General features: G+C 37.8%; 1 protein-coding gene across 2 annotated transcripts in view; it reads left to right on the forward strand.

Moving 5' to 3' along the window:
- The first annotated feature begins 279 nt into the window (after positions 1–279).
- Positions 280–26528, forward strand: part of MRC2 (mannose receptor C-type 2) — a 50524-nt gene continuing 24275 nt past the window's right edge. The window contains exons 1-11 of one of the 2 annotated variants that reach the window (XM_072414604.1): positions 300–431; positions 6578–7336; positions 13244–13633; positions 15676–15849; positions 16268–16432; positions 16683–16796; positions 17817–17954; positions 18578–18769; positions 19791–19945; positions 20719–20826; positions 21704–21819. In XM_072414604.1, coding sequence (XP_072270705.1) covers positions 7312–7336; positions 13244–13633; positions 15676–15849; positions 16268–16432; positions 16683–16796; positions 17817–17954; positions 18578–18769; positions 19791–19945; positions 20719–20826; positions 21704–21819 — 1577 coding nt within the window. In that variant the 5' untranslated portion in view covers positions 300–431; positions 6578–7311. Of the gene's footprint in view, positions 432–6577; positions 7337–13243; positions 13634–15675; positions 15850–16267; positions 16433–16682; positions 16797–17816; positions 17955–18577; positions 18770–19790; positions 19946–20718; positions 20827–21703; positions 21820–26528 lie in introns of both variants that reach the window. The other variant, XM_072414603.1, reaches the window with a different exon arrangement.

Below are 26528 nucleotides of genomic sequence, written 5' to 3' on the forward strand. Positions count from 1 at the left end.
TTATAGTTTTTTTTTATAAGGTAACATCTAAAATTTTCTTTTGTTCTGCAATCGAGTGAAAACAAGGTAAAAGAAAACAAAAAGTTGCTGAAAGTTTTTGCTTTCTTTTTTAGATCTTTCCCCAGTTTTTCACACTACCTTACGTAATGTCTGGTCCAGCCCATTGACTTAACACTCCACAAGCTGAGACCTAGAGACTTTTTTTTTTTTTTTTTAAATCTGTCCTCCTAGCCCTCCCCTTTTTCCTCCTCCCTCCCTTTCTCTCTCTCTTTCTCACTCACCCCTGCATCCTTCTGCAGGAAAGCTGGAGCTTAGTATTAGAATGTATCTCTGTTGCCGGCATCTAGTTATCTCTAAGTGGTTTTCCCTCTTTATAAAATGCACCTTTTTGGTCTTTATCACTGATCTACAGTTTGCCATTGCCAACACAGGTAAGGGGATGCACCTTGATGCTTGTCTGGTGCCTTCATAACTTTTCTGATCTGCTCATTGTTCCATGAATTCTGAAACTGCTTTCCCTGTTCCGCTTTGGGAATGTGATGTGGTTGTGTTGGCTTTTAGAGTAGTTCTTTTTCATTAAATATGCTGTTCAGAAGTTGGCCTTTTAAAGAGGGAGCTTGGGGGTATTGAGGTGGCCTACCAGAGAGGAGGAAAACGGGGGTGAGAAGAGCGTAGAACTGAGTGAAAGCAGATGTGATGTGAAGTTCCTTACAATGGGGGAGGTGTAGAAGAAACTTTTGGATACTTCAAGTTATAATTTGGTGCTACAAGTAACATTTTTGTACAATGAATCTTATGGCGCCACCTAAGATCTAAACAAATAAACTTCTCTTCAATAACAAGCCTAGCTATATCAGCTAAACAACTTTTGTTTAGGTGTGCGTTTATGAGGACTGACAAGCAGTTTTCTAAAGTAAGCAGAAAGTTTGTATCTTTTTTTTCTTTTTCTACCATGTTTAAAATGTTCTGTGTGCAAGGCTGGGCCCAAATTCTGCATCTGCCAAGTCATCAGAAAGCTGAGGAAATGTAATTAACTATTCCAATTGTTCCTTTGAAACCCATTTCCCTTTAACTACTATTTTTGCTCTATATGAACGCATTTCTTTTTGCTAAAAGTGTTTTGTTTTTTTACAAATAACTTTGCTGCACTGTCTTCCAATGTTACATTATCTGGCAAATGTGCCTATTTGAAGCATAATATAAATATGTTATTATTACTTTTATTATAGCTGTTTTTGTTGAAACCAAAGCTGTCAGTAGGCATTAAATTCCTTAAATGGATAAAAAATATTTAATAGGTAGTAAACTGTAGCGAAAGTCACTGGGATATCATGACGTAGCTCTAAGTGTCAGTATGTCACCTCTGTGAGAATCCAAATATCAGCACACCATTTGTCTGTTGTTTGATTCCACAAGTAAAAGTGTGACATTACATAGCAATAGAAGTTTTATTGGTCCAGTAACTGATGTGTAATACAGAGCACCCCATGCAAAAAATATTATAGGGCTTGTGTTACGCCTCCATCCTATTAGGTTTCCACCTCTACTGGAGGGTTGATGAAGCTAACTTTTTTCTGCATTCTACCTACCACTTATTGCCATTTGCAGATGTGGTATTGCTCACTGAAATCAGCAACTTTGACTTTTTTGGATAGAGTTCTAGCTTCCCGCCACAGTGCCCATCACCCTTTACTGTAAGCCCAAGGTTCACCTCCACTGCCCCAAGTTCTTCTTGTTCTGCAAGAACTCTTAGATGCACCACAAGTTATTATGATTATTATTATTATTATTATTAATAAATAGGATTTATATAGTGCCAACATATTACACAGCACTGTACATTAAATAGGGGTTGCAAATGACAGATGAATACACACTGCCCCGAAGAGCTTACAATCTAGGAGGTTGCACAGGACTGCCCATTAGTAAACCTTTGCTATAAAAGCCTTAATAGGGTTGCCACTCTTTCAGGCATAACTGCTCACTGTCACCTGCTGTGAAAAGGGCCATTGCTGGTTCTTTGGAACCATTCTGATAGTGAGACAATAAACCATGCCAAAGTATTCCGGCATTACCATGTCTAGTCTTCACTGGGGGAGCAGATGACACAATGACAGACAATGATACAGTTATAGCCTAACCAAGGACCTTCTTGGCAAGATCAATTGGTGGTATTTTATAGTGTATCTAAACTTTTAATTTTTAGCTTTTGAATAGAATGGGTAAAGGTTGCCAAGTTTTCCTGCTATCATGGACCCTTTAGAAAGATTTTCCATTCTTTTCTGTTTTGGGAACAAAGTTGTACCAAAGAAGTAGTGAGCAAAAATTGCAATAGGCAACAACAAAATTTTATCTGGGGTTCTTGCATTACCCTGCTTAAGGTAAAAGGGACATTTTATTTTTGTCTTTGTTGCCGTTTCCTCACTTTGGATCATATATGAGATTTTACGGATTGGGTTGAGATATATTTTGTTTTACTATTTACTACCATTTATTCATTATTATTATTATTATTATTAATTTCAGATTAGGAGTCCATTTACAAATGAAATTTAGGCTGTTCATTTAGCAGAGTGAGTAATCACTCTGCAAAGGGAATTATAGCGTAGCAATTATGATGAAAGTTAATTTAAAAATAAAATCTCATGTAAAGAAATATGAATTTGAGCATAAAACAAGTGTGCATATGTAAAAATAATATGGCTGAAATTTCTAAATTTACAACGTTATAATTTCTTTCGTAATGTTATGAAATTCCTTGTCACATTGAATTTGGCTCTAACTCAGTTCAAAGGCCCTTGTGATTTCACCATATATTGGATAGACATGTGGGGGGGTTAAGTTTTTCTGCTGAGCTTGATGAAATGCAGACAGTAAGAATTAGAGACAGATGACATGAGCAGAACTTCAAACTGAGCTACAGCTGGCATAATCTCCTTCTATCCAATGACAAGCATTTACTTGTCACTGACTGGGGCAGGAAGTTCTGTGTTTGTAAACACAAGGGTTTTAAATAGTCACACTTTAATTTTTATTTATATATACATACATACATACATACATACATAAACACACATACATACACACACATATACATACAGTATATATAGAACAGATTGGATGTACAAAAAAATGGCAGAATGATGCAAACATTGTTCAAAAATGGACTGCCAACCGTGTACCAAATAGGTATTAGGGGTCACAAAAAATGAAATTGTTCTTTAAAAACTACTTTTACTCTTGACAATTGTCAAGTTTTAGGTGCCAACTCTTCTTGAACAGTACAGCAAAATAATTGATTCATGATCTTATAATTTAGCAATTTACATCTTCATCTAGTTAGCCACAGATGTCACAGGATGTCCTTGTAAATTCTTGCAGCTATGAACTAAATCTAAAGCCAGTCATCTATCTATTAAAAGATAGTCATACACAAGTTAACTTTAGTTTAGTCAGTTTTCAATTTGATCTACTTGTTCAAAAGAAATGTCAATCATCGATTGAAAGCTTGTCAGTCATACAATCACACACTCCAGATGATATATTATCCTACAGGGGAATTACACTGTGAAGTCAAATGTACATATGCAGCCTCAAATTTTTGATTGTGCATTTAACATCAATCCTTTTTGGTCAGACAAATTCAGAAATGTAAAAGAAATTTGCAAATGATTTGATGAAACAATCAAATGGACCACTTGAGTGAACAGAAAAACCCAACCTATGTATGGCCAGCATTACAAGCCCACAGGTCAATTGGACGTGTGTTTGATCATCACCACTAATTGTGTTTGTTTACTACAGTCCTTAGATTAATTAAAGGGTCAGCTAAAGCTCCAGCAATTGTTTACCATGTCAACTCATTATGTGTTTCTGCAGAACCAAACTTGATTGTAGGTAAACACAATTTTTAGGTTTGTGTAAAGCACCTAATGGACCACTGTGATGAAAACATTTCCAAAGCAGAATTTTTAACATACCTACAAGATGTAAATGTTAAACAGATATATATGCAATGAAAATAACTTCCTTCAAAGATGCCATGACTTGCATAATCATGTAGACTGGTTGCAAGATGTATCCCACAGACTATGGACTCATACATTTCCTCTTTTAAAAAATATCTAGATTTAAAAATGTTTCACTGCAAGAACTTCCCCAAACAATAACAATATGCAGTGGAATGCAGAGGAACTCTTAATATGGTTTTCACATCTTCAGGAAACCCCTGCTTTAATTACAATATCCACAGCTCACAGCACATTAGTGTGGTAGTCAGTGGGAAGAATGCCACTTACATTGCTAGTCAGTGGGAAGAATGCCACCCTTATAGATAGCCAAAAAGATCATTGGGGTCAGGTATACTGACCTGAGAGTCAGAAAATGCTTATTGCTGGAGGAACCCTGGTTGAAAAACCAACAATGGGCAAACAATTCCCTATGGGCAAAACAAGCGCTGGTATCATCAGCGCATTACACTGTCAACTTGTTTGTTCTGCTGCACATGTGCGGGTTACAGCGGGACAGTGCATGCTCCATGCACCTCAGGTTAGAAAATATAGGAGGAGAAAACCTGTGCTGTCTGCCTGTCCTGACCATTATCATTTTCATTGATTCCCAAGTATTTTTTATGTTATAGTGAAAGGCAGAAGAGATGAGAGTTCCATAATTTTCTCTGTTATAGTGAGCATGCTGCTTCTCATTATGTACAGGAGATCCAAACAGGAACAAAAACAATTAAAAAACAGAAAATGAATGCAATAACCACATCTGAGTACTGGTAAGCTGTAAGATATATTTGTTTTTTCCCATGGCCTGTGTATTGGATAAAGTGGAAGTTCATATGGTTATAGAGCAGATGGCTCGGATATCAGGCTGTACATTGGCCACTTTGCGAAAAATGGTTGTAAAAATGAAATGGCAGCCTAATTTATACAGTTTATAGCTTGAACAGGAAATGGTGTCATGTTTATGAATGGCTGACCACTGCTGTGGAAAACAATAGATTGCATTAGTCTTGTCCATTCAGTCCTTATCCCCACCCATAGAATGATTTTAGACTAAATGGGGCCCTGTTAAATTATAAAGTGGGGCTCACAACACAACATTCTACCTCCTTAAATTTCCTGACATTTTGTGCCCTGTAGAAGGTAGGAGCCTTGGCTAATTGCCAAGTTTTCCCTTTTTTAAAACCACCTAAATTGTGCCTTATTTGATCCATCATTGAACTATAGTACTGATGAAGTGGAAAACAACAATCAAGAAAAAGGGTTCGAGGTAATTAATAGATATAAAAGTTTGCTTGCACATAATTGGATGGTTGTAGTTCCAAAGCTTCAATTTATTCACCTAGTGAAGTGAAAATTCCCTTACAAGGTGATAGTTCACTTTGCTAAGTGAACAGCCTGTATCTTTCTAGTAAATCTAACACCTTAATACCTATGGTCCTTAGAGGTTATTTTTCTAGTTCAGCAGGGCTTTGATAGTTCCTACTACAGGCAATCTGCATGGTGTTTGTATATTGTCACCTTGTTTTCCCAAGTTGACTGTAGTTTCCTTGCACAAATCATACTGATAGGTTTACTGCCTTCTACTCAAAACTGACCCTAATGCTGGCAAACAGTGTGTCTGTATGACTGTGGTAGAGACACTAGATTGTAAACTCCTTCAGGGAATGTTCATATGAATGATTCAATGTTCTCCCTAAACCGCTTTATAACATGTTGGCACTTTATAAATAAACACAAAGAAAATACTACATATTCCCAGGGAAGAAGCCCTCTGAGTTTTCAAAATTCACCCCACATGGTAATTGAATCCACCGGGTGTAGGCTATGGGTTCATAAATACAGAACAGATTTATAACTTTTGTAGGACAGAAGACATTTGTGATAAACATTTTAAGGGATATATGTTTCTACACACAGCTGGCTTTCTGTCTAGAATTCTGCTGAAAATTGCTGCAGCTTGTCTTAGTCACTCTTTCACTCTTTGTGGAATGTATCTAATAATAAAAAAAATGAACAATCACCCACACAGAGCTGCTCACCAAACAAAGTTGGTTGGGATTATTTAAAAGAGAGCATGAGGAGCAAACTTGGGTAACAAAAAAAGCATATGAGTTATCATTAATGGTATAAAGTCGGCTTTATGTCTAAATGAGCCACAAAACTTCATGCATATCATGCTTGTTCTAGATCAATAGCCCACAGAGTGGGAAAGAAGGGATAAAGATGAAAGCTCCAGCTATGCTGTACCTTCAGAGCCAAGAGACCATTAAGGTTATATGAGAATATACAGAGAAGATCATAGCGTGACAGTTAGGTTGGTATACATAACATAAGTGACCTAAGGGGAAGTAGCAGGACAAGATGGCATGGCCAGGAAAGCAGGCCCATGAAACTTTCTGCATTGCACCAAGAATGCTAAAGATGGAGGGCAGTTGGGGAAGATTTTCAAGTTCATCCTAGAAGAAGAAGAAACTTTGAAGTTCTTATACTGTATTTTTTAGACAGTGAATTACTAGGCAATTTAGGATCTGTTACCAATTACAGCTTTCATTTTTCTTTCTCTACAGGTTCCATGTATGGCATTATTTGGATATATACATTTTAAATAGACTCTGCCATATTTTTCTTTGATTTATGGCAGGAAAACAGCTTTACCTCCCATGGGCAGCACGGTGGCTCAGAGGTAGCATTCTGGCCTTTGCAGGGCTAGGTACCAGGTTGGAATATCGGCCAGGGCACTATCTGCATGGAGTTTGCTGGTTCTCCCCGTGTTAGGTTAATTAGCTTCCCCACAAAATTGACCTTATACTGTATTGAAGACATATAACTATTGTAGGACATTGGATTGTGAGCTCCTGTGAGGGACAGCTAGTGATATGGACTTTGTACAGTGCTGCGTTATATGTTGGCACTATATAAATACTGTGTAATAATATTAAAAATACCCATATAAAACTTATTTCTACCAACTCCTGTGCCTCTAGAGTGGAACCCTGTAAAGGTTTTGTGTAGGATGTAGATAAAGAGCTTGTGAGCAGTAAGTATAGGATAGCACCTCCTCCCTCACATTGCAATTTTAGAGACTTAATAGGTGCTCAAGCCTTACCACTTCATGCTGGTTGGAGGTCATATGATGCCCAAGCACCATAGATTTGTTAGGTTAGTGGTCTCAAAACAGGGCAGACATAGCACTTGGAACCTTAGTATAGATCTAGTCATACTATGGGCTACTATGAGACTTAACTTCGAATGGGAAAAGTGAGTTCCTTTGCATCCCTAGAGCTTTCATAGAAACCCACAAATGGATATCAGTAGTGGATCAACTGGTACGTACTATACCTTGGGTGAATTGGTATAACACACACTATCCATATAAGATTATCCTCTTGACCCAACTGTGTGCATTTTCCCTGAAGAATAATTATTTATTCTCACTGCGCTGAAAAATATTGGATGGAACTGAATGAGTTAACAGCAAAGACATTTAATAGACTGCTCTCATGTTCAGCAACACATAAGGCTCTTGACCTTCTTCTGTCTCCGCCCTCAGGCCCTGCTAAACACAGCCAAGGTTTTTGAAAGCTCCCTGGAGGGTCAGCACTGTGGTCAGTCATGATATAATAGTGGCTGTGTTCTGTACTTCTCTCCAAGCTGGGTGCGACTTTGTCCAAGCCTTTTCAAATCCTTCATCCTACAGTTATCTACCAGACGTGTCCGTATTTTTAACATTTTTTTTTTTTTTTGCGATAACCATGGCCATTTTTAAAAAAAAAAATAAATTAGGTAATTGAAACCAAAACATTATTGTTCATATTTGAAATGATATGAGATGAAAACGGAAAGGATTTAATCAATTTCCAAACTGTGAGGTGTGACAGGGAAGTGTTTTTAACCAAAGATTGGCTGAACAGGATTACAACTCTTTCAGAAGATAAACTATTGCATGTGCATATAGGAGCTTGCTTGAGGTTCAAGGTAAATTTTACTGTATTTGGAATTTGATATATCACTGTTAATGTTTTTTGCCATTTTAATATCATACCCAAGTACATTCAAGTAGATTTTAGAATCCGTTCTCGTTAAATAATGCTTAGAATCAAACCAAAGTGAGTAGTCTTTAGCTTTTGTCTTTTTTAGGTTATTTAATCCAGCACAGGTGGTGGTAAAGCTTTGATTTTGCTGTTGAAAACAAGGTAACCTAAAGGTTTTTAAGTTTCCCTTACTTCTGACTTACTTATATCTGTGAAGCAGACTTTAACACGTAAAGTGGCTTTAAAAATGTGTGATCAGACAGGGATCATAGGAACACACTTACCTGACTGATTGCATTCTTCGTTTACCTTTGTGTACCTGGAGCATCTTGGATTCCCCCAATCAGCTTCCAGGACTAAATGAACTTCTGCGCCTGGTTGAAGATTAAAAACAGGATTAGTAGAAGAAAAAAAATTTTGGCACCCACAATGGAAGCTTTTTAAAGTGGAGTTTAAAAAAAAAAAAAACTCAGGATTTTTTTCACTTGGTTTGGGTAAACAATTATAGTTAGAACAAGAATGGACGGGATTTTTGAGGCCACACATTCAATGTCTTAAAAACCCAAGAGGGTTTCAGAAATTTTAGAGAAGGGGTAGTTGGCAACCATTCATATAGTCTAGGGTGTGATATATTGGTTAGTACATGTGTTGAAAACAAAATGTGATGCGTATTGTGATCATTTAACAAAAAACACACTTTTAGAACATATTTTATGAAGTGAAGTAAATAGTAATTGTCATTGATGTTTGAGCTTGTTTAGAGGAAGGTGAGATAGGAGGTAGTGAATAGAGGAGGTAAACAGTATATTCATATTACTAGGAATAATACTTTGCATAGGCAAGTATACATTTTAAAAGTGGTACCTTAAGAAAAGTTGTTGGGCATAATAAATTGGTGAACATATTCCCATTTTGGTGTTTCAGTGTAGTGTTACCAGTTCCAATGAGGCCATACCTCCAGATCTTATGTTCCATATTAATAACCGCCTGATGGGTTGTGTTGCAAGGTTGGTTCTGTGCCTGAAGGAGAGATAAATGTACATAATGGTAAAGGGGTTGCATTTGCGAAACTCACAACACAACGGTAATGAAAGAAAAAATGCTTGCAATATTATATAGCATGCTCTTGATGCTTTACTTTACCTATATCCTCCCATTTCCCAGGACTTATTGCTTGCTGGTTATCCAAAAAGGTCTCAGGGAACCATTTCCTGTAGGAGTATATTTAAACTCTGCTGTTATAACTCATCTTTGGTTTTTGGTTTCCCGTTGTGCCTTAAATTAAATCACCATGACCCGTATGAACTCACCAAGAAGCTTGGTGTCCACTAAATATTTAAGGTAACAGAAAAAAAAAAAAATGATTGAATCAGAATGAAAACATTTCTAGAGTTCTAAAGGCTGAAATTTAGATTTCCAAGTTAGATACTGCAAACATTTATCTTTTTTCCAAAGGAAAGGTTGCTAGAATGCAAATTAACACATTTAGCCCAGACATCCCAGGGAGAACCTGGGCCTGCCTAATGCTAAGATAATCAGTAGTCAGTAAATGTCATGCACTGTATAGGTGTGACAGCAATGTTGATAGCCATTTCATGATGGGAAGGACTGGTAAGACATAGCTTAATGTGTTTTAAAGTTACACATTTGATTTTCATGTTAAAGCTGAACTTCAGGCAGATATAAATCACAACTTAATTTAACTGTGTATTCACTAATTATCAACTATTTGGATTTATATACGAGGGGGTGCTGAGAAGTTCCTGGCTTTGCCCAGAAAGAAGAGAGCCAGAGTTATGAAATAACACATTTTTTCAACATATTCCACCCTGATGTCAGAAATGTCCTCAAAACGTTTCCCCTTCAGGTGTTTCTTCAAATTCGGGAACAGATAATAGTCCGAAGAGGCCAGGTCAGGTAAATAGGGGGGATGGTGGACCAATTGGAAACTCTGGGTTTTTAATTTGGCAGCCACAATGGTGCATGTGTGCACATGTGCATTGTCCTGCAAAAAAAAAAAAAAGAATCCCTTTGGCCAACTTTCCACGGCGTTTCATCCTAATTGCCTCGTTCAGCTGGTACGGGAGGTTAGCATAATACTGTCCGGTGCTACTAGAGCCCTGAGGTAGGTAGTCTACCTACAAAATACCAAGCCGGTCCTTTTGCTGATTTTCCCTGGAGAAACAAAAACTTCATGACGACCCGTAACTCCAACAACGTGAAACTTGCTTGTGCCTCTGCCATCACAGCTTCTCGCTAAAAGAAAAAACAGTTTTAAGAATCGCAAATACCTGATAGTTGCACAGTTACATACTAAGATATTAGCCCGTCATATGCCCCCACACTCATTTTTCTATTTCATCTGGAAGGGGGCAAAGACAGGAACTTCTCAGCACCCCCTCGTATAGCACCAACTGGGCTTTACAAAGTTTATAGTCATGTCACTAGCTGTCCTTCAAAGGAGTCCAAGGTCAATTTTTAAGGGGGAAGCAAATTAATCCAACACAATGTCCACCAATTGAAGTCTCCTCCTCCTGTGTCATTGTTTGTATCTGTCATTTGCAACCCCTTTTTATTTGTACTGCTCTGTTAATATGTTGGCGCTATATAAAAATACTGTTTATTATTAATATTAATCCATTGGTTCTTCTAATGTCCCCCAAACTCGCATTGCGCAGGCAACAGATTGGGTGACGTTTATTCCTGAAAATGTAATTTAAAAAAATGCCCATTTCACATGCCCACTGCTACAAATCTATGCTGAAGATCAGAGTACTGGGATATTGATCAATATGTAACTATAAGGTATTGGTATTAGAACACAATATTAAAAAAATAAATGTATAGATTGCTTAGGAATGTGGATAAACAGAATTTTTTATTTTATTTTTCTTTTATGTGGCCCTAGCTTTAATTGCACTAAAATGTAGGGGAACGTAAATGTTCTTTATGGCAGTAGTGCCTGGATCGCAGAATTGGCTGAACAAAATACCAGATCATTAGCATATATACAGCTGTGAGTGTATTTCTTTCCTGAATTTCAGATTGCTAAACAGGATAGCCAAATGTACAAAACAAACAAAAGTTGCATCATCAATACCATCTTATATAGCAATATAAACACTGATTCAGTATAGAACTGGAAAAACCATTTATATGACTCAGACAAAAAAAAAAAAAAAAAAAAGAAAGGAGATATTTTTGCACGGTGTAGACTTTTTTCCCGTTTTTTCCTTCCCATGTGGGGACTCCATATGTGGGCACACCAAAGCAGCAGTGGGATTGAAATTGAATGGAGGCCGAATTAAATGATTAGCTGACCACAAAAAGCAATATTTGATGGAATTAAAAGCAAAACATTCTTGAAAACTGGGATAATGGTGCTAACTAAGCTCCTACTACCAAGAAACTGAATTGAAGAAAGTATATATAAAGGATTTGAGTCCACGTTATTGCTGTCCTTGTCCGCACCACCCATCTATTGAGGTGGGATTTATGTGCCACAGGAATCGGATATTTCTGTCTCGCTTTCCTGAAAAAGCGGATTGATTCCGTGAAACACGTCGAAAATCAGCAGGGTATGCCCCTAGGATTAGGCAACCCAGACAGGAATATGTGATTACGTTTGTTGAACATTGTAATGGGTTTTAAATGTTATGTTCCTAATGTCATTTAATAAAAGTAATGTTTTTTGATACACATGTGGAAATTAGATATGGTTGGCCTATAAAGTCCCATTTATGGATCTAAACCCTCAAAGTCCTATTACTAGTTAAAGTAGGGATGCGGCCATGTGAGAATTAGAGGGTTCGTCATTCGCTGTTAATCTACTTTTTTTTTCGTTTTGGCAATGGAATTATAATAGTCGTAGTAATAAAAAAAAATTCAATATTATCTGCACATGCGATAGATTGGGTTTTGAATCATTGGATGACATATATATATATATATATATAATATATTTATATGTATCTATCATTGAAATGTAAGGGATCAGGCAGTCCTATCACCCAAAATGACATGCTCCATAACACAATTGATGTACACGAAGCATTTTAAAAAGGACATTTCATAAAATACAATTTATACTTGTTATTTACAGTAACACTTTTTTTTTACAAACACTGATCAAAGTAGAATAAAAAAGCATTTTCTTTCTTCCTTTCAAGTCTTTGGATTGCACAAAATTTTTACATGACAATATTACCTAAAGAAAGCCACATACATGTATTACTATCATATCTTAATTGTGAAAACATTTAAAAAGCCAATAGTTCTGGATCAAAGGGGTTGTACAATTGTAAGAGCTGGACTGTTCAAAATTGAACCCACAGACAAATGTGTTTGTTGTTCACTATTGTTGCCAGTTTCTGTCCCAATGGCCTCATGACAAGTGAGTTAAATGTGCCCATTTGGGATATTGACCATATTAAAAATAAAACAGAGAAAGGTCAAGAACACTTATCTGCAAACCTTCCTCTAGGTAGTTTATTCCCAGTAAAAACAAGATGATCAGTATAGCAGCAAAGCAATTAACATTCTTACAAAAAGTGGTCATTAATGGTAGCCATTACAGATTTGCTTTATTATAGCAAATATTTCATAAGTAAAATGTGAAAAAATAAAATTTGGCTCTATGGTAAGATTAGTTGGCCTGTTGATGAAGAGTTATGGGAAGAAGTCCAGGAACTCCCCTGGCTGTATCCCCAGCAGTGAACATTCTCAACTGTATTTAATTCACCAAGAATATATTTCTTCCACAACGCTACACAGAGCTGGCCTGCCAGACTCACCCTTATGTTCCAGATGCCACACTTTGGGAACTGCCTTCTGACATTTAATATGGGATTGCCACAGAATAGCTACATTTGGGAGAATGCTTCTCCTCAAATTAGACTTTCATATGCTTTGGTTATGTTTGGAGGCTACAGAACCCAATAAATCACAATTAATATAAGTAAAACATTCTGGGAAATCTTCTAATGGGGACACCTGTTCCAAGGACAACTTTCTAGATGGGAACTCCCAGCTGAACTAATGGTATTCTGTTTAAGTTTGATCCAAGTCCACTGACAAAGTTAATTTTCATTTTTTTTATCACATTTCATTATTATCTCCTTTCTGTAGTTTTGTTGTGATTTTCTATTGCTACTTATTATTCCAATACATTCATAGTGTTAAAACATATATTTTTTTTTTTAGACCCAGAACCATTCCTGGTGTATAGTCCTGATGTTGAAGGATGTCTGGAAGCTCAGGAAGGCACAGTTCAAATAACAAGGCCGTGTGTCTCCAGCTCACCTGCACAGCAATGGATATGGGTGTCCCGACGCCGGCTGTTTAATCTGGGCACTCTAAGGTGTCTGTTGGTCCCATCTGCATCCAACAGCACATCCACTGCTATCTCTACCTATCAATGTGATGAGAACTTTTACTTTATCCGCCGCTGTGAGACTTTGTTGGAGCAGCTGACCGCTGCACTACTCCCAAGAACCTCCAATGCCACTGGATTGCAGCAACCACCTGCCAAAACATCTGGACAATGGTTGATATTTGGAACAGATAAAAGTGTTTGTTCTGCTGTGTTTCAGGGTGAGGATGGCCTAATACAAAAATGTCTCAAAACCAGTGTTAAATTAAGTGGGGTAAAAAAAGAAAAAAAGAAACTTGCCTTATACCCTAACTTTTTGGTCACTACTTGTAGTGGAGGTTGATACCACTGGGCCTTCCAGAGAGAAACCATAATCTTAGAAGATGTGGGTTCTTCTGATTTAGATTCCTTTACAGGGCCCAGTAAGTTCACTCTCACCGAAATTTCTTATAAACCAGGATGGCAAATAGTTGTATTATTTCTAATTGTGTTTCTTTTCACCAAGAGGTCTATGTAAAAGGAAGAGTAAATAGAACTATATCCTGTTACCCTGCCATTACTTGTGAACCCTGACCCGTCCAATTGTGTTTGGGCAACAAAGCCTTACACAGTATTCTCTCCAATTAAGATAAGGGAGCTATGTGATTGTAGGAAAGCTGGTCAAGCAACCTGTGAACTATCTCCTGAAATCATGAAGTGCTCTAAGCTCATGCTTGGCCTTGGGACTCCTGTCTATTTTACCAAAGCAATTCTCATTGAGGTCAGTTTGCACTAGATGACAACCAAATCACTTCTTTATACTTGAACCCTTTAGTGTTCCTTATTGGATAGGGTGGGATGTTACAAAAAGAATATTCACTGTGGGTCAGATCAGTCCATTCTATAGTAATTGTTACTTTTACATGTTTGTAACATTTTTACTGTTACATGTTTGGTTTATTTAATGCAAATGAAACACACCCTTCAAATTGCTGCTGCCAATAGATATGTGTAATACTCTGTAGCGGTTAGTTGGATTTAGGGCATGGTTGAAACGTTTGCCGAGTCGTAATTTACCTATTTTTCAGGACTCAATTTATAAAGCAGTGAATCTGACATTCTCTCATATATTCCCTGCTAGGAATCTTCCAGACCAATGTGTTTCAATGGCAGTCATTTATTTCTAACAGGGAATGTATGATGGAAAGTCAGATTCCCGGTTTTATAATAGGGAGCTCTAAATGTTTTATTTAATAAATTAAGCTTTTGGCTGTGAGCACATTTAGCCTATCAAAATAAATATATTATACACAGAAATAGGGTTTTTGAAATAGTACCACAGTAAAGTACAAATACCTCTTTCCTCACATTTTAAGGTCTATGGTCAATTTTTCCGGTCTAAACATCACAAGAGATTTTTGTTATTGCATAGTAGTCTCCTTCTAATCTCCTTTGAGAAAGTAATTAGGTCACTGGGTTATCTTCATCCTACCCAGCCTTATTCAGAGAAAAGAATAAAGCAGCAGATGAAACTTTTCAGATCTCCCGAGAGACTTTTCTAATGACATTGTTTCCAAAGATAATCCCTTTAGTGTTATCACGGAACCAATTGCCAACAAAACATATTGAAACAATTCATTTTCCATGACCATGTCACTGCACATACCATATTAACCACTTTTTGGCAAAGACCATGTCAGCACCGTACATTTGTTTTCAACATTTAAGCAGGGAAGTTTGACATTGTCATTTTCAGCACAGATATTATGTATTCAAACACATTTATTATTATGATAGAATATGTAACTGGCACAAATAAGTATACCACACACGATGTTGGGTAACAGAAGAATTTTCCAAACACTTTGGTTAGCTGGCTCTTACCCCTGTCCACTCAGCACTGTTATTCCATTTTGCATGGTTACTGACGAATTCAATTACATGCAGATTAAGTGCTTTACTGGCAACATGTCCCCCATAAGAAGACAGAATGCTGGTTTTATGCTATCCTGGTATTTCATATTATTTAATAAACAACACCTGCAAAGTACAGTTGCAAAGATAAATGTTAGCTCTATTATAGCCCTGTAAGATAAGTGGTATAAGACCAATGATGAAATTTAACTAGTATTTAAAGCAGCTCACCAATGACCTCCTAAAATTGCAATATTCATTGTGGTTAGATGTACAGACTTACCCTTTTGTAAGGGTTTGTTTGCTGTATTATTTAATAGGGTATATTCCAGTATCCTTTATTAACTTTTTACTGCCTTTTTCTGTGCAGATATTTACACTATACAAGGAAACTCCAATGGGCGCCCCTGTGCTATACCTTTCAAGTATGACAACCAGTGGTTCTATTCCTGCACAAGCACGGGGCGAGAGGATGGCCATCTTTGGTGTGCAACCACTGTTGACTATGGCAAAGATGAAAAGTGGGGTTTCTGCCCTGTAAAAAGTAAGAAGAGTTGTATATGCAGATTAGCATCACATTGTTAGTTAACAGGTCTCTCCGTGTCAATCTGTAAATGGGATGTAATTGATTTACCCTTGTTTGTAATTTATAAGTTCTTTGTTAAACTTTTTTTGTTTCATAAAAATGTATTGAAATTAATAGTATGTGGGAATTACTAGTAATTTTAATTACAGAACCGAGTATGTATTAGAATAGTACCAAAAAAGCCTCATTTATACTTAACAAAACCAATTTAAGCATATATTTAAGATAACTGGTTAGCATATGTTTACGACATCTATAAGAAGTTAGAAAATAACAAGCATTTTTAATTCTTACAGTGGCAAGCAGCTTGTTAAGTGGGCCATAAACATTCTTCTCAAAATGGCTTCATTCTATTTTTCCCATTATTATGTTTTAGGTGCAGACTGTGAGACTTTCTGGGACAAGGATCCACTAACCCACAGCTGCTACCAGTTTAATTTCCAGTCGGCACTGTCATGGGGTGAGGCTTGGACCAGTTGCCTTCAGCAAGATGCCAACCTCCTCAGCATCAATGAGATACATGAACAGACATACATAAATGGTAAGGTCAATAAATGAAACATTTTGAAAGCTCAAACCTGGTAAAAGTTTTATCATTCTAAAAAAAGCCATGGCTACCAAACAGAAATCATACCTCACTTGACCCTAACCAACTGAAATCAGACGGTGCCAAACTTTCCCATGGATTTTTTATACATCATGTGACTTTAGCTCACTGGGTTAGTTTAACATGCTATTGATTAATGGGTATGACATATATCACTTATATTTTTTTCTTCATTTTCTCATAGGGCTTCTGACTGGGTATAGCTCAACCTTATGGATTGGACTAAATGATCTTAATGTTAATGGTGGCTGGCAGTGGTCAGATGGCTCTCCATTAAAATACCTGAACTGGGAAAATGGTATGTAAAGAATAGATTATGCATGGAATTTATTTTTATTTGTTCATTTACAGAGGACCAACATTGACTCTGCACAGATTACACAGACCATTCACCTCTCTTTTGGAGGAGCTTAAAGACATAACGTTACCCCCATACTTCTAAAAGACACATATTAGGAAGGACTTTGTGTAGGAATTCTACTAGAACCAAGTTATTCTACTGGTACGTTGAGGGGAAAAAAGAATCTGAAGAACACACAAGCATGAAAAAAAAAAAAACTTAAAGTTCCAGCCTCATGGGAAATTGTTACCACACTCGAGGCTGTGTTCCCAGCAGCTCAAAAAAGTGGATTATAGTCCCATATCTCATCTGTCTCTATGCACATTTAGGCTGGCTAAAAATTCCAGTAAGAGACAGACAACTTAAAATGATTAGGCAGAAAAAAGGATCCACAAATAAGAAAATAAACCATGCAATATTTGTGCTGGGCAGGAACATACAAAAGGATCAAAGTGGCTAGTAGTAATAATTTACTGCTGGCTTACTACCGGTAGTTAACTTGTGCAAGTTTTCAATGCAGGTCTCACATGGGTTTATCACAATGCCAAAACCAATACTGTGTTACTTGGCATACTTTGAAAAGACATACAACCTTTGAAATATAAGTCACATGCATGAAATGCCTTGACATTCTGCTTTCATTTCCATTACTTATTGCATTCAGTGTATGCAAATATAATTCCAGTAGCATGTAAACATTGTTAGCGAATTTATGAAGGTCCAGCACTCTCAAGAATTCAAAAAACATATGCTTGATGGGCAGCAAATACTGTATATATTTCTACAGTTAGACAGGTAAACATAAAAATAATGCAACCAAAAGTTAAATAATAATGTATGTTGTCAACATTAAAAAGACACCTCTATTTCCTATATTATATCAGAAAATATAACGATGTACCATTGCCTGACTGAATACCTATCTATATCCTCCATTTTCCGTTGCTCTTACGCTCCACTTTTTCCATTATGTCCTAGATCAGCCAGGCAACTCAGAAGAAGAAAATTGTGCAGTAATTCGGACAGAGTCTTTGGGTGCCTGGCAGAACCGTAACTGCTATAATGCCCTACCCTACGTATGTAAGAAAAGCTCCAAAAAAAGTCTTCCTCCTGTAGGTAAGTATGTAGCACATTCTCAGAACATTATCTGCTCATCGCCATAACATAGGTAGGGGGTATTCTGTTTAGGCTGGTTGACAATAATTTGGATTTCAGTACAAAAGTGGCACTGTGTTGTCAGCTTTCTATGGGATATTAGGAACATACTGGGTCTCCAGCAAGTTATATCAAAATAAAAACTTGTAATTAAGTTATATTTCTACAGAATTAAAACAATGGGGTGAAACATGCATATATTGCAGAAATTAAATATGCATTTGTTTAATTTGACCAGATATGCTCAGCAAGAAAGGCATATTTCTTTTATTGACGTGTGTAACTGATGACAAATGTCAGTAGCCGTGGCTGTACATTCTTGCCTAATCAGATAGGAAGTAGGCAATAGGGTCATTAACTCTACTATGCTGGCCTGTTTTAAATACTCAGGTTGATTAATAATTAATATAGAACCTAATTGGTCAAAAACCCATTCTTCAAATTTGTTAAATGTTGGGCCATAATTAACTTTATCCACTAAAAATACTCTTAAAAATACCTAGACCCTCTTTAAATACACCTTTGGCTACACGCAGATGATTTTATTAAACTTCTTACATTTTGTTTTCTACTGTTCTCAACAGAACCCATAGAACCAGATATCATTGTACAGTGTGATCCTGGATGGCAGAGTTACGGCACTAACTGCTACCGTCTAAACAATGAGAAGAAGAGCTGGCAGGATGCTATGAAGGCGTGTTTACGGGGCGAGGGAAACCTAGCGAGTGTTCATAGTCTGCTGGAGCTAGAATTCATTACTAAGCAGATTAAACAAGGTGAGATTAGGAGTTATTCTTATCATATGAAAAAATTGAATGAATCTTGGGCCACATGTGTCTTTACACTAAGAAACAGTAACAAGACCTCCAATGGTATTTGCAGCATACTTTGGTCACAAAACACTGCATGGTTACAATGTATAGTTTTGTGAAAGAATGTATGAAGTAAGAAGTATGAAACTACAGAACCAATGGCATATGTTACAACTGTGCCTGTCCAATGATTCACTGCTGTAGTAGATGAGAGACTGTTTCTCAATCAGATGACCCAGTTCTTATATTACTCTTTGCCAGAAATAGCCAGTTCTCTCCTAACTATTGTGATGTGGTGGGGTGAATCATGTATTACTACATTTAACAGGAGATAGCATTTGCATATGTGAAAGATTTTAGAATCCCCTTAGGACACAAACAAGTTCCTGTGTAATCAATTCAGCAGATTGTCAAACACAAACAGTCTGGAAAGACTAGCTTCAGCCTCACTGGGGTTCTTTCAGTCATCTGTTCTTTACATTGGAGAATCCCTGACTCTGCATTCTGTAGAATTTTAGAGACAGCGGCCAGCCTGGGGGCGAGGAGCAACATTTTTATAAAGCATTATGCTACCTATAGAAATGTCTCAGCTTTTCAGAAAGTAGACATATACAAACTGTAATGCTTTAATCTTCTTCAAAAACACAATAAAAAAATGCCCCAATAAAGGAAAACTGGACTAGTTTCATATGCAATGTTTCTCAATTACCCAGTTTAATTTTGAATAACAAAGAGATTCAAGAAGCTGTTTGCAGTGTCCATGGGTAGGACCAAAGTTTCTTATTAAATCTGTGGTGTAAATGGTTCTATGGTGTACATCCTTCTTAGCAGCTACCCCAGGTGGAACAGTTACCCTGGGAACGTTTAGCCTGCCCAAGACATTTATTGCAGTCTGCTTAGCTATTTCCTAACCTTAACATAGATTTCATAAACACCAAAAAGGTTGTTGCGATCTTTGCAGAATATTTACTTTATATTCCTCTAGATGTGGAAGAGTTGTGGATTGGTCTCAATGACATCAAGCGTCAAATGAGCTTTGAATGGACTGATGGCACTGCAGTTACCTTTACATCTTGGCATCCCTTTGAACCCAACAACTTTAGGGACAGCATGGAGGATTGTGTAACTATCTGGGGGCCGGTAAGTCATGAACTATTAGTTTTTATTTGACTGGTTAGACCTAAGCACAATGACATCTAATTAATGTATATGGTTTATAACTGTGGCAGTTAATTTTCTATAAAATGGATATTAAGATTTACCACAACTTCTCTCATAAACGCATTTATTTAGGTCCAAAGTTTCTTAAAAGGTCAGTTTTCCGAAAAATGATATATAACTTATAGGTAGAGCCTGGTGAGTTCCAGTCTTATTCCAGCATTTTCGGTACTTCAACTGTAAGATCTCCCTTGGACGATTAATGAATATTTTAGATGTTCCCACCAACCTTTGCTTGTTCCAGATAGTCCTTTTACATTTTCAATAAAGTAAAATAAATGAACAGGAACAGCACAGAGATTTCATCGATTTGGTCACCAAAATAAACTATGTTTTACTTACTACACATTTTTGCCATTTGTTATAGATGCTTCCAATGCTAATAGTTAGTTTGCTAACTCAGATACAACTTCACATTAAAAAAATTCTCCTTGGCTGCCATGCTGATTCAATGCCTTCAGTATGTTATGCTGATGTATTGGAACAGCATGGCAGCCAAGAATCTGCTTTTTGCCTGGTTCGGATAGCTGACTTTTCTTTTACCTAACTTAAATAAAAAATAAACATGTACTATAATTCCAAAAATGTAGATATCCTTTAAAAAAGCTCACACACAAATCTTCCAATACAGAGGAGTTACGGATAAAGGCATGCGTTTTAGAGTATTGTCTGTTAATTGAATATCTTTCCTATAGGAGGGGAAATGGAATGACAGTCCATGCAACCAGACCTTGCCATCAATATGTAAAAAACCTGGAATAGTCACACAAGGGACTTCTGAAGACAATCATGGGTGCCAAAAGGTAGGGTATGCTGGGATCTGTAGTTCCCTTATAAATATTAACGTATAACTTAGCAGATTTAATAAAAGATGGCCTTTTACTTACAATGCCACATTTTCATGCTTGACTAAAGTGTACCTTTAAGGGATGGTCTCATAGTAGATTGTGGGTGGATAAGCGGCAAGTGTATGTTCCTTATTAAGACTCTGGTGGGTGAAGGTGTTTATAGTCATTGGCACGGTGCTTTAGTGATGAACTTGCTTGACACTGCACATTACGTTACAGTGTTCAGTGTTCAGTCAATCAACCAACACATTGTTAATGAGTATTGACATTGGCATCTTAAATAAGGAACAGTTGTATCTCTGGAAGGCACCCTCATGCTTTGTGCCCAAAAGTGCTAAGTACAGAATAAGTTAGTGAGCTGCGGACTTAGTGGAAAATTCCTGTGAGAATCATTACTAATGTTTTTTTTTTTTCTGTCCATGTTCTCCAATTCTCCATATTACCTAAACAGCACATCTGGTTTATTTCCCCCAAAACAATTATGTTCGTATCCAACATCCATCCACCCACCCAGTAAATTACTTGTGTGCTTTATTAATGAGCTTTTAAGATTAAATTAGGACACAATCAGACAGAAAATGAATGCTTGTTTGTTACGGTAGCAGATCATACATTAAAACAAGTTTAATAGTCAAAATGTACCTCTGGCACAGTTGTGTTGAGTAGACAGTTGTCACCATCTAGTGGAAATCACTGGCAGGACACAATGGACTGAAAGAACAATATATTTTTATTATCCCCTTATGTCTGCCAAAAAGCAGATTACTTCTTATATTTTATTTTGGTAACATTATATACCAAATAGTTTGAACAATATTTCCAATTTTCCTAGGGCTGGAGTTGGCACAGTCCCTCTTGCTACTGGTTAAGTGATGACCAGGTGACGTACAATGAAGCCATCAAGTCATGCTCAGACCGTAAAGCCAGACTGATCACTGTGCAGAACAGGTGGGTGTACTAAAGTGTAGATATTGACTTTTCTGTGATGTGAATGACTTTTCCATCTAGTAGTAAAAGAATTTAGTAAAGCTACAAAGTAAAGTACACATTCTTGGTAAGGTCTGCCTAAATCAGGTCAGAAAAGTCAGTCTGGTAACTTGCATTTTTAGAAGACAACAATGCCATTCTCCATGCTTTGACAGTTCAGGTTTTCTTTATTATCTATAATCTAATATGTAAAAGATTGAAGATCAAAAAAAATGTAATATATTAATAAGCTAAAAGTTGTATGGTGAAACTTAATTTTTTTGTACAGCTTACCAGTGATATTTACCTTTATAAAACTCATCATTAACCTCTAATACCTTGTTCCAAGGGTCTAGAAAGTACACGGAAAGAACAAATATAGCAGATTGTGCACATTTCTGTACAATAATTGTTGAATAAATTGCTACTTGTGTTAGACTCAATATTTAAAAATTTTGTGTGAGGCACTGAACATCAAATAACTGAAAGCTTCTTGGTTCCTAATTCTGGCCTCCTTTTACTTGCTTCTGGGTATTATGTACATGCTGTTCTGACATTAATTTTGTGTTCCTTTATTATGTTTACTTGTTCTCTTTTTTTGTATTTCAATAATTTTATTAAAATTTTCAGAACATAACATTAACACAAAAAAAACATAGACAAGAACCAATGAAAACCAAAATATGGTCAGTATAAATGCCAACAAACAGAGCCTTACAAGCAGCACTTGTGATAAACAAACCCTGTTATCCTCCCTTACCTGGAGCAATATGTGAGACCAAAAAAGAGAAAGAAAAAAAAAAAGAAGAAGAGTCATAAAAAAAAAGGCTCTATTCCGGGCAGGGTTGCAACTGGGAAGTACAAGATTGCTTCCCGCACTCTGACCATAACGCTTAACATATAATGGACATGGGGGGGACACAGAAGGAGGAGGGGGAGGGGAACCAAAAAAATAGGGTAAATACAACAGGGGAGTGGGAAAGAGAGGGTAGAGGAAGTAGTAGAGGAACTTAATTAAAACCCATGTTCCAAAATGAATTCCCTGGACCAAAAACTATAATCAATTGAAGGAAATCCATGGTTCCCAGACATCCTCAAATTTATCTAGGGAATTCTTTAAAGTGTGAGTGAGTCTGTCATTCACCATGATCCAGTTCAACTTGGATACTATGGGGTCTAAGGGAATCGTGGGGGAGTTCCATGCTTTAGCTAACACAATTCTACTCGCCACTAGTAACAATCTAATCAATTTCTGAGTGGGTTTCGGCAAGGTTGTGTCAAGCTTGCTAAATAATCATGGAGCCCTGGTCTCTGCATCCTCGAAAACACAAAGGAGAAACTGAAAGGAACATCCTTGCCAATCTAGCCGGCGTGAGATACCATCTAAGAGCCACTTTGTAATTAGCCTCCACCACCGCAGAGTTGAGAGATATTTTAGAAAGGGCGAAAATCATGTCCTGCCATTCCTCCAAGTCCCACGTGATACCCTATTCACCCTCCCATTCCCTCATATATCTCAGTTTTCTATTCTGGTCAATTAGAACCGAGTAGACAACAGAGATTTGCCCCTTTGTGTTGGCTATGGAGGAACAAGTGCTTTCAAAGGGCGAGGAGCACATGGGCCTTGGAGCGTCTCTGATTATCCGGTTGATAAAGGAATACAATTGTCTATAATGAAAATATTCTGTGGCAGGAATGTCAAATTGAGTAGATAAGTGTTCCCATGTAAATACTGCTCGTACATCTATCATGTCTTTAATTTGTCTAAAGCCTTTAGAGATCCACCAATGAAAATTCGCTGGGTTTAGTCCCGGCGGGAAGTCCGGATTAAGCCATAGAGGGGTCAAAGGTTTATGAAGAGAGGAAAGCTTTGGGTGGTGACTAAATTTGTCCCATATCTGGATAGAGTGAGATAGGGCCGGGCACTTTACATGACCTCTAGTGTTTTTTCTCCGCCACATGAGGGAATCTATGGAACCCAAAAACAATCCTGGTTCTCAATCTCCACCCATTGGGGTCTAGCACCCTGCAAAGAACTCAATGAGAACTGTGCCACTTGCACAGCTACATAGTAGTATTTCAGATGTGGGGCTCCCAGCCCTCCCATGCGCTTAGGGGCTAACAACGTATCTTTATGAAATCTGGCTTTCTTCCCCGCCCAAATAAATTGCAGTAATCTAGATTGAAGAAGTGCAATCTCTTTCATAGGCACCTGTATCGGGAGCGTACAAAATAAATAGAGCAATCTAGGCAGTAGATTCATTTTAACGGCCGCAATCCTTCCCAGCCACGATGGTGGAGACAAAGACCACCTCTGGATGTCCGCATATACTTTCTTAAGCAGTGGGCCATAATTACACCTGTAAAGACTATTGTAGGCAGGGGTCAGCTGGATACCCAAATATTGGATGGAGTCTTTATGCCAGATAAAGTCAAAATTCCCCTGGAGCACTAACAGCGTCTCAGTAGGGAGATTTATATTAAGAGCCTGAGACTTGGTTTTATTAACCATCAGACCAGAGCATAATGCAAATTCGTCAAGAATTTTCATTAAGTTCGGCAAGGTCGTAATTGGGGAGGTGATAAACATAAGGATGTCGTCAGCAAAAAGTGCACATTTGTGTTCCGTCTGGCCACATTTAATACCCTGAACATTAGGATCTGCCCGTAATGCTATCGCCAAAGGTTCAATTGCTAGGGCAAACAAAAGTGGAGAGAGGGGACAACCCTGCCTCGTCCCCCTCTTAATTTGAATAGCCGATGATAAGAATCCCCCTAGTGATATCCTGGCTTCAGGCGAATTGTATAGAGCCAAGAGAAGATTAGTAAAGTAAGTACCAAAGCCCATTTTAAGGAGCACCTGAAACAAATATCTCCAAGATATACTGTCAAATGCTTTTTGGAGGTCAAGGGAAAGCAACATGGCTTGACGTGACGGGCCCCCGTCCCAGTCTGAGTTTACTACCGATATAAGATCAATAGCCCTCCTCGTTTGGTCTGGTGCCTGCCTATGTAGCATAAAGCCCACCTGGTCCGGATGAACATAAGCTCCCAAAAAGGAGCTCAATTTAAGCGACATAATCTTCGTCATAATTTTCAAATCACAATTGATCAGGGATATAGGTCTATAGTTAGCCACTTCCGATTCATCCTTCCTTTAGGGATCACACTAATAAATGCCCTATTGGCATCCCCCACCAGGGCGTTCCCCTCCTGTAGATAGTTAAAATATGCCACCATGTGTGGAGCCAGTACAGGACTAAACGTCTTGTAATACAGGTTGGAGAAACCATCCGGGCCAGGTGAGCTGCCCACTTTGATAAGACCCATGATCCCCTGCAACTCCTCCACTGTGAAAGGTTTGTCCAAGAACGCCTTATGTTTAGGCTGTAATTTAGGGAGGTCAAGTTGGTCAAGAAACCTCTCCATTTCCAATGTGCTAATTGAATCAGCAGCTCCATATAAACGACTGTAAAAGTCTTCAAAAGCTGCGAGAATCTTTTCCGGATTTTGTGATAGCCTACCACCCTTAGTCTTAATTTTAGGAAGAGCATGAGTCTTGGGGTTAAGCTTATTGACCAAAAGACCTCCCAGTTTGTCACTCCAAAGAAAAAATGACTTTTCTGCTCTAGTAGTTAGTAACAAATTAAGTTCAGTGCGTTTCGCCTCTAGATGGGCTTTAGGACTACGTGTGGAGTCATTTTATGTTGCAGTTGTAATTTATGATAATCCTGGAGGCTGGTATCTATCAGTTTATTGTGGGCTCGTTTGCGTGTCGCTCCTATTTTAATCAACTCACTCCTGATGTAGGCTTTATGAGCCTCCCAGTTTATGGCTGGAGATGTATCATTCGCTACATTAAGCTGAAAGTAGTTGCTCAACAGAGAATCTATTTCTCCCTTTGCCATGTCATCAGAAATAAAGCTCTCGTTAAATCTCCACCTAAACCCGGGTTGCGGTCTGCTAAAGCCCCTCAGGTATAAGGCCAGGGGATCATGGTCTGACCACGGAGTCGACAAAATTCGAGCTCCAAGTAAGTTGGGGAGCATATGGGACTGAATGAAGCCATGGTCTATACGTGAGTACTGATCATGGGCCGCCGAGAAATAGGTGTAGTCTCTAACCGATGGGTTCATCTCCCGCCAGCCATCTACTAAGTCATACTTTCTCAGCAAAAGTGAGAGGTTGTGGCTTTTTTTTGGAGGATCCCTATATCTGCCTAGTTTAGATTTATCCAATATATGATCAAAAGCCAGATTGGAGTCCCCCAGCAAAACCAAGGAACCCCTTACTTTAGGCCAAATTTCCTCCAAGAGAGCATAAAAAAACCCCACTTGACCCTCATTGGGCGCATTGTAAGATACTACAGTGATCACATGCAACCCAACATACCCAATCACTACTAAAAACCTACCACCCAGATCCCTAAAGACCTCTAGAGGTGAGAAATTCAAACTCTTCCGAAAACACAGGAGAACTCCACATTTCTTTTTGTCAGAGGTAGCATTATAAAACAGCGGGTAATTTTTAGGAAGATATTTGGGAACCGAATTATTGGAGAAATGGGTTTCCTGTAGGGCTAAAATATCAACATTTAGAGAGTTATAGTAGTGGAATGCTTTAGATCGTTTAACAGTAGAGTTAAGACCCTGAACATTATGGGATAACAACGTCAGCTTAGAGGCAATTAC

The sequence above is a fragment of the Pyxicephalus adspersus genome, chromosome 6, assembly GCF_032062135.1.
Source record: "Pyxicephalus adspersus chromosome 6, UCB_Pads_2.0, whole genome shotgun sequence".
Taxonomy (NCBI): domain Eukaryota; kingdom Metazoa; phylum Chordata; class Amphibia; order Anura; family Pyxicephalidae; genus Pyxicephalus; species Pyxicephalus adspersus.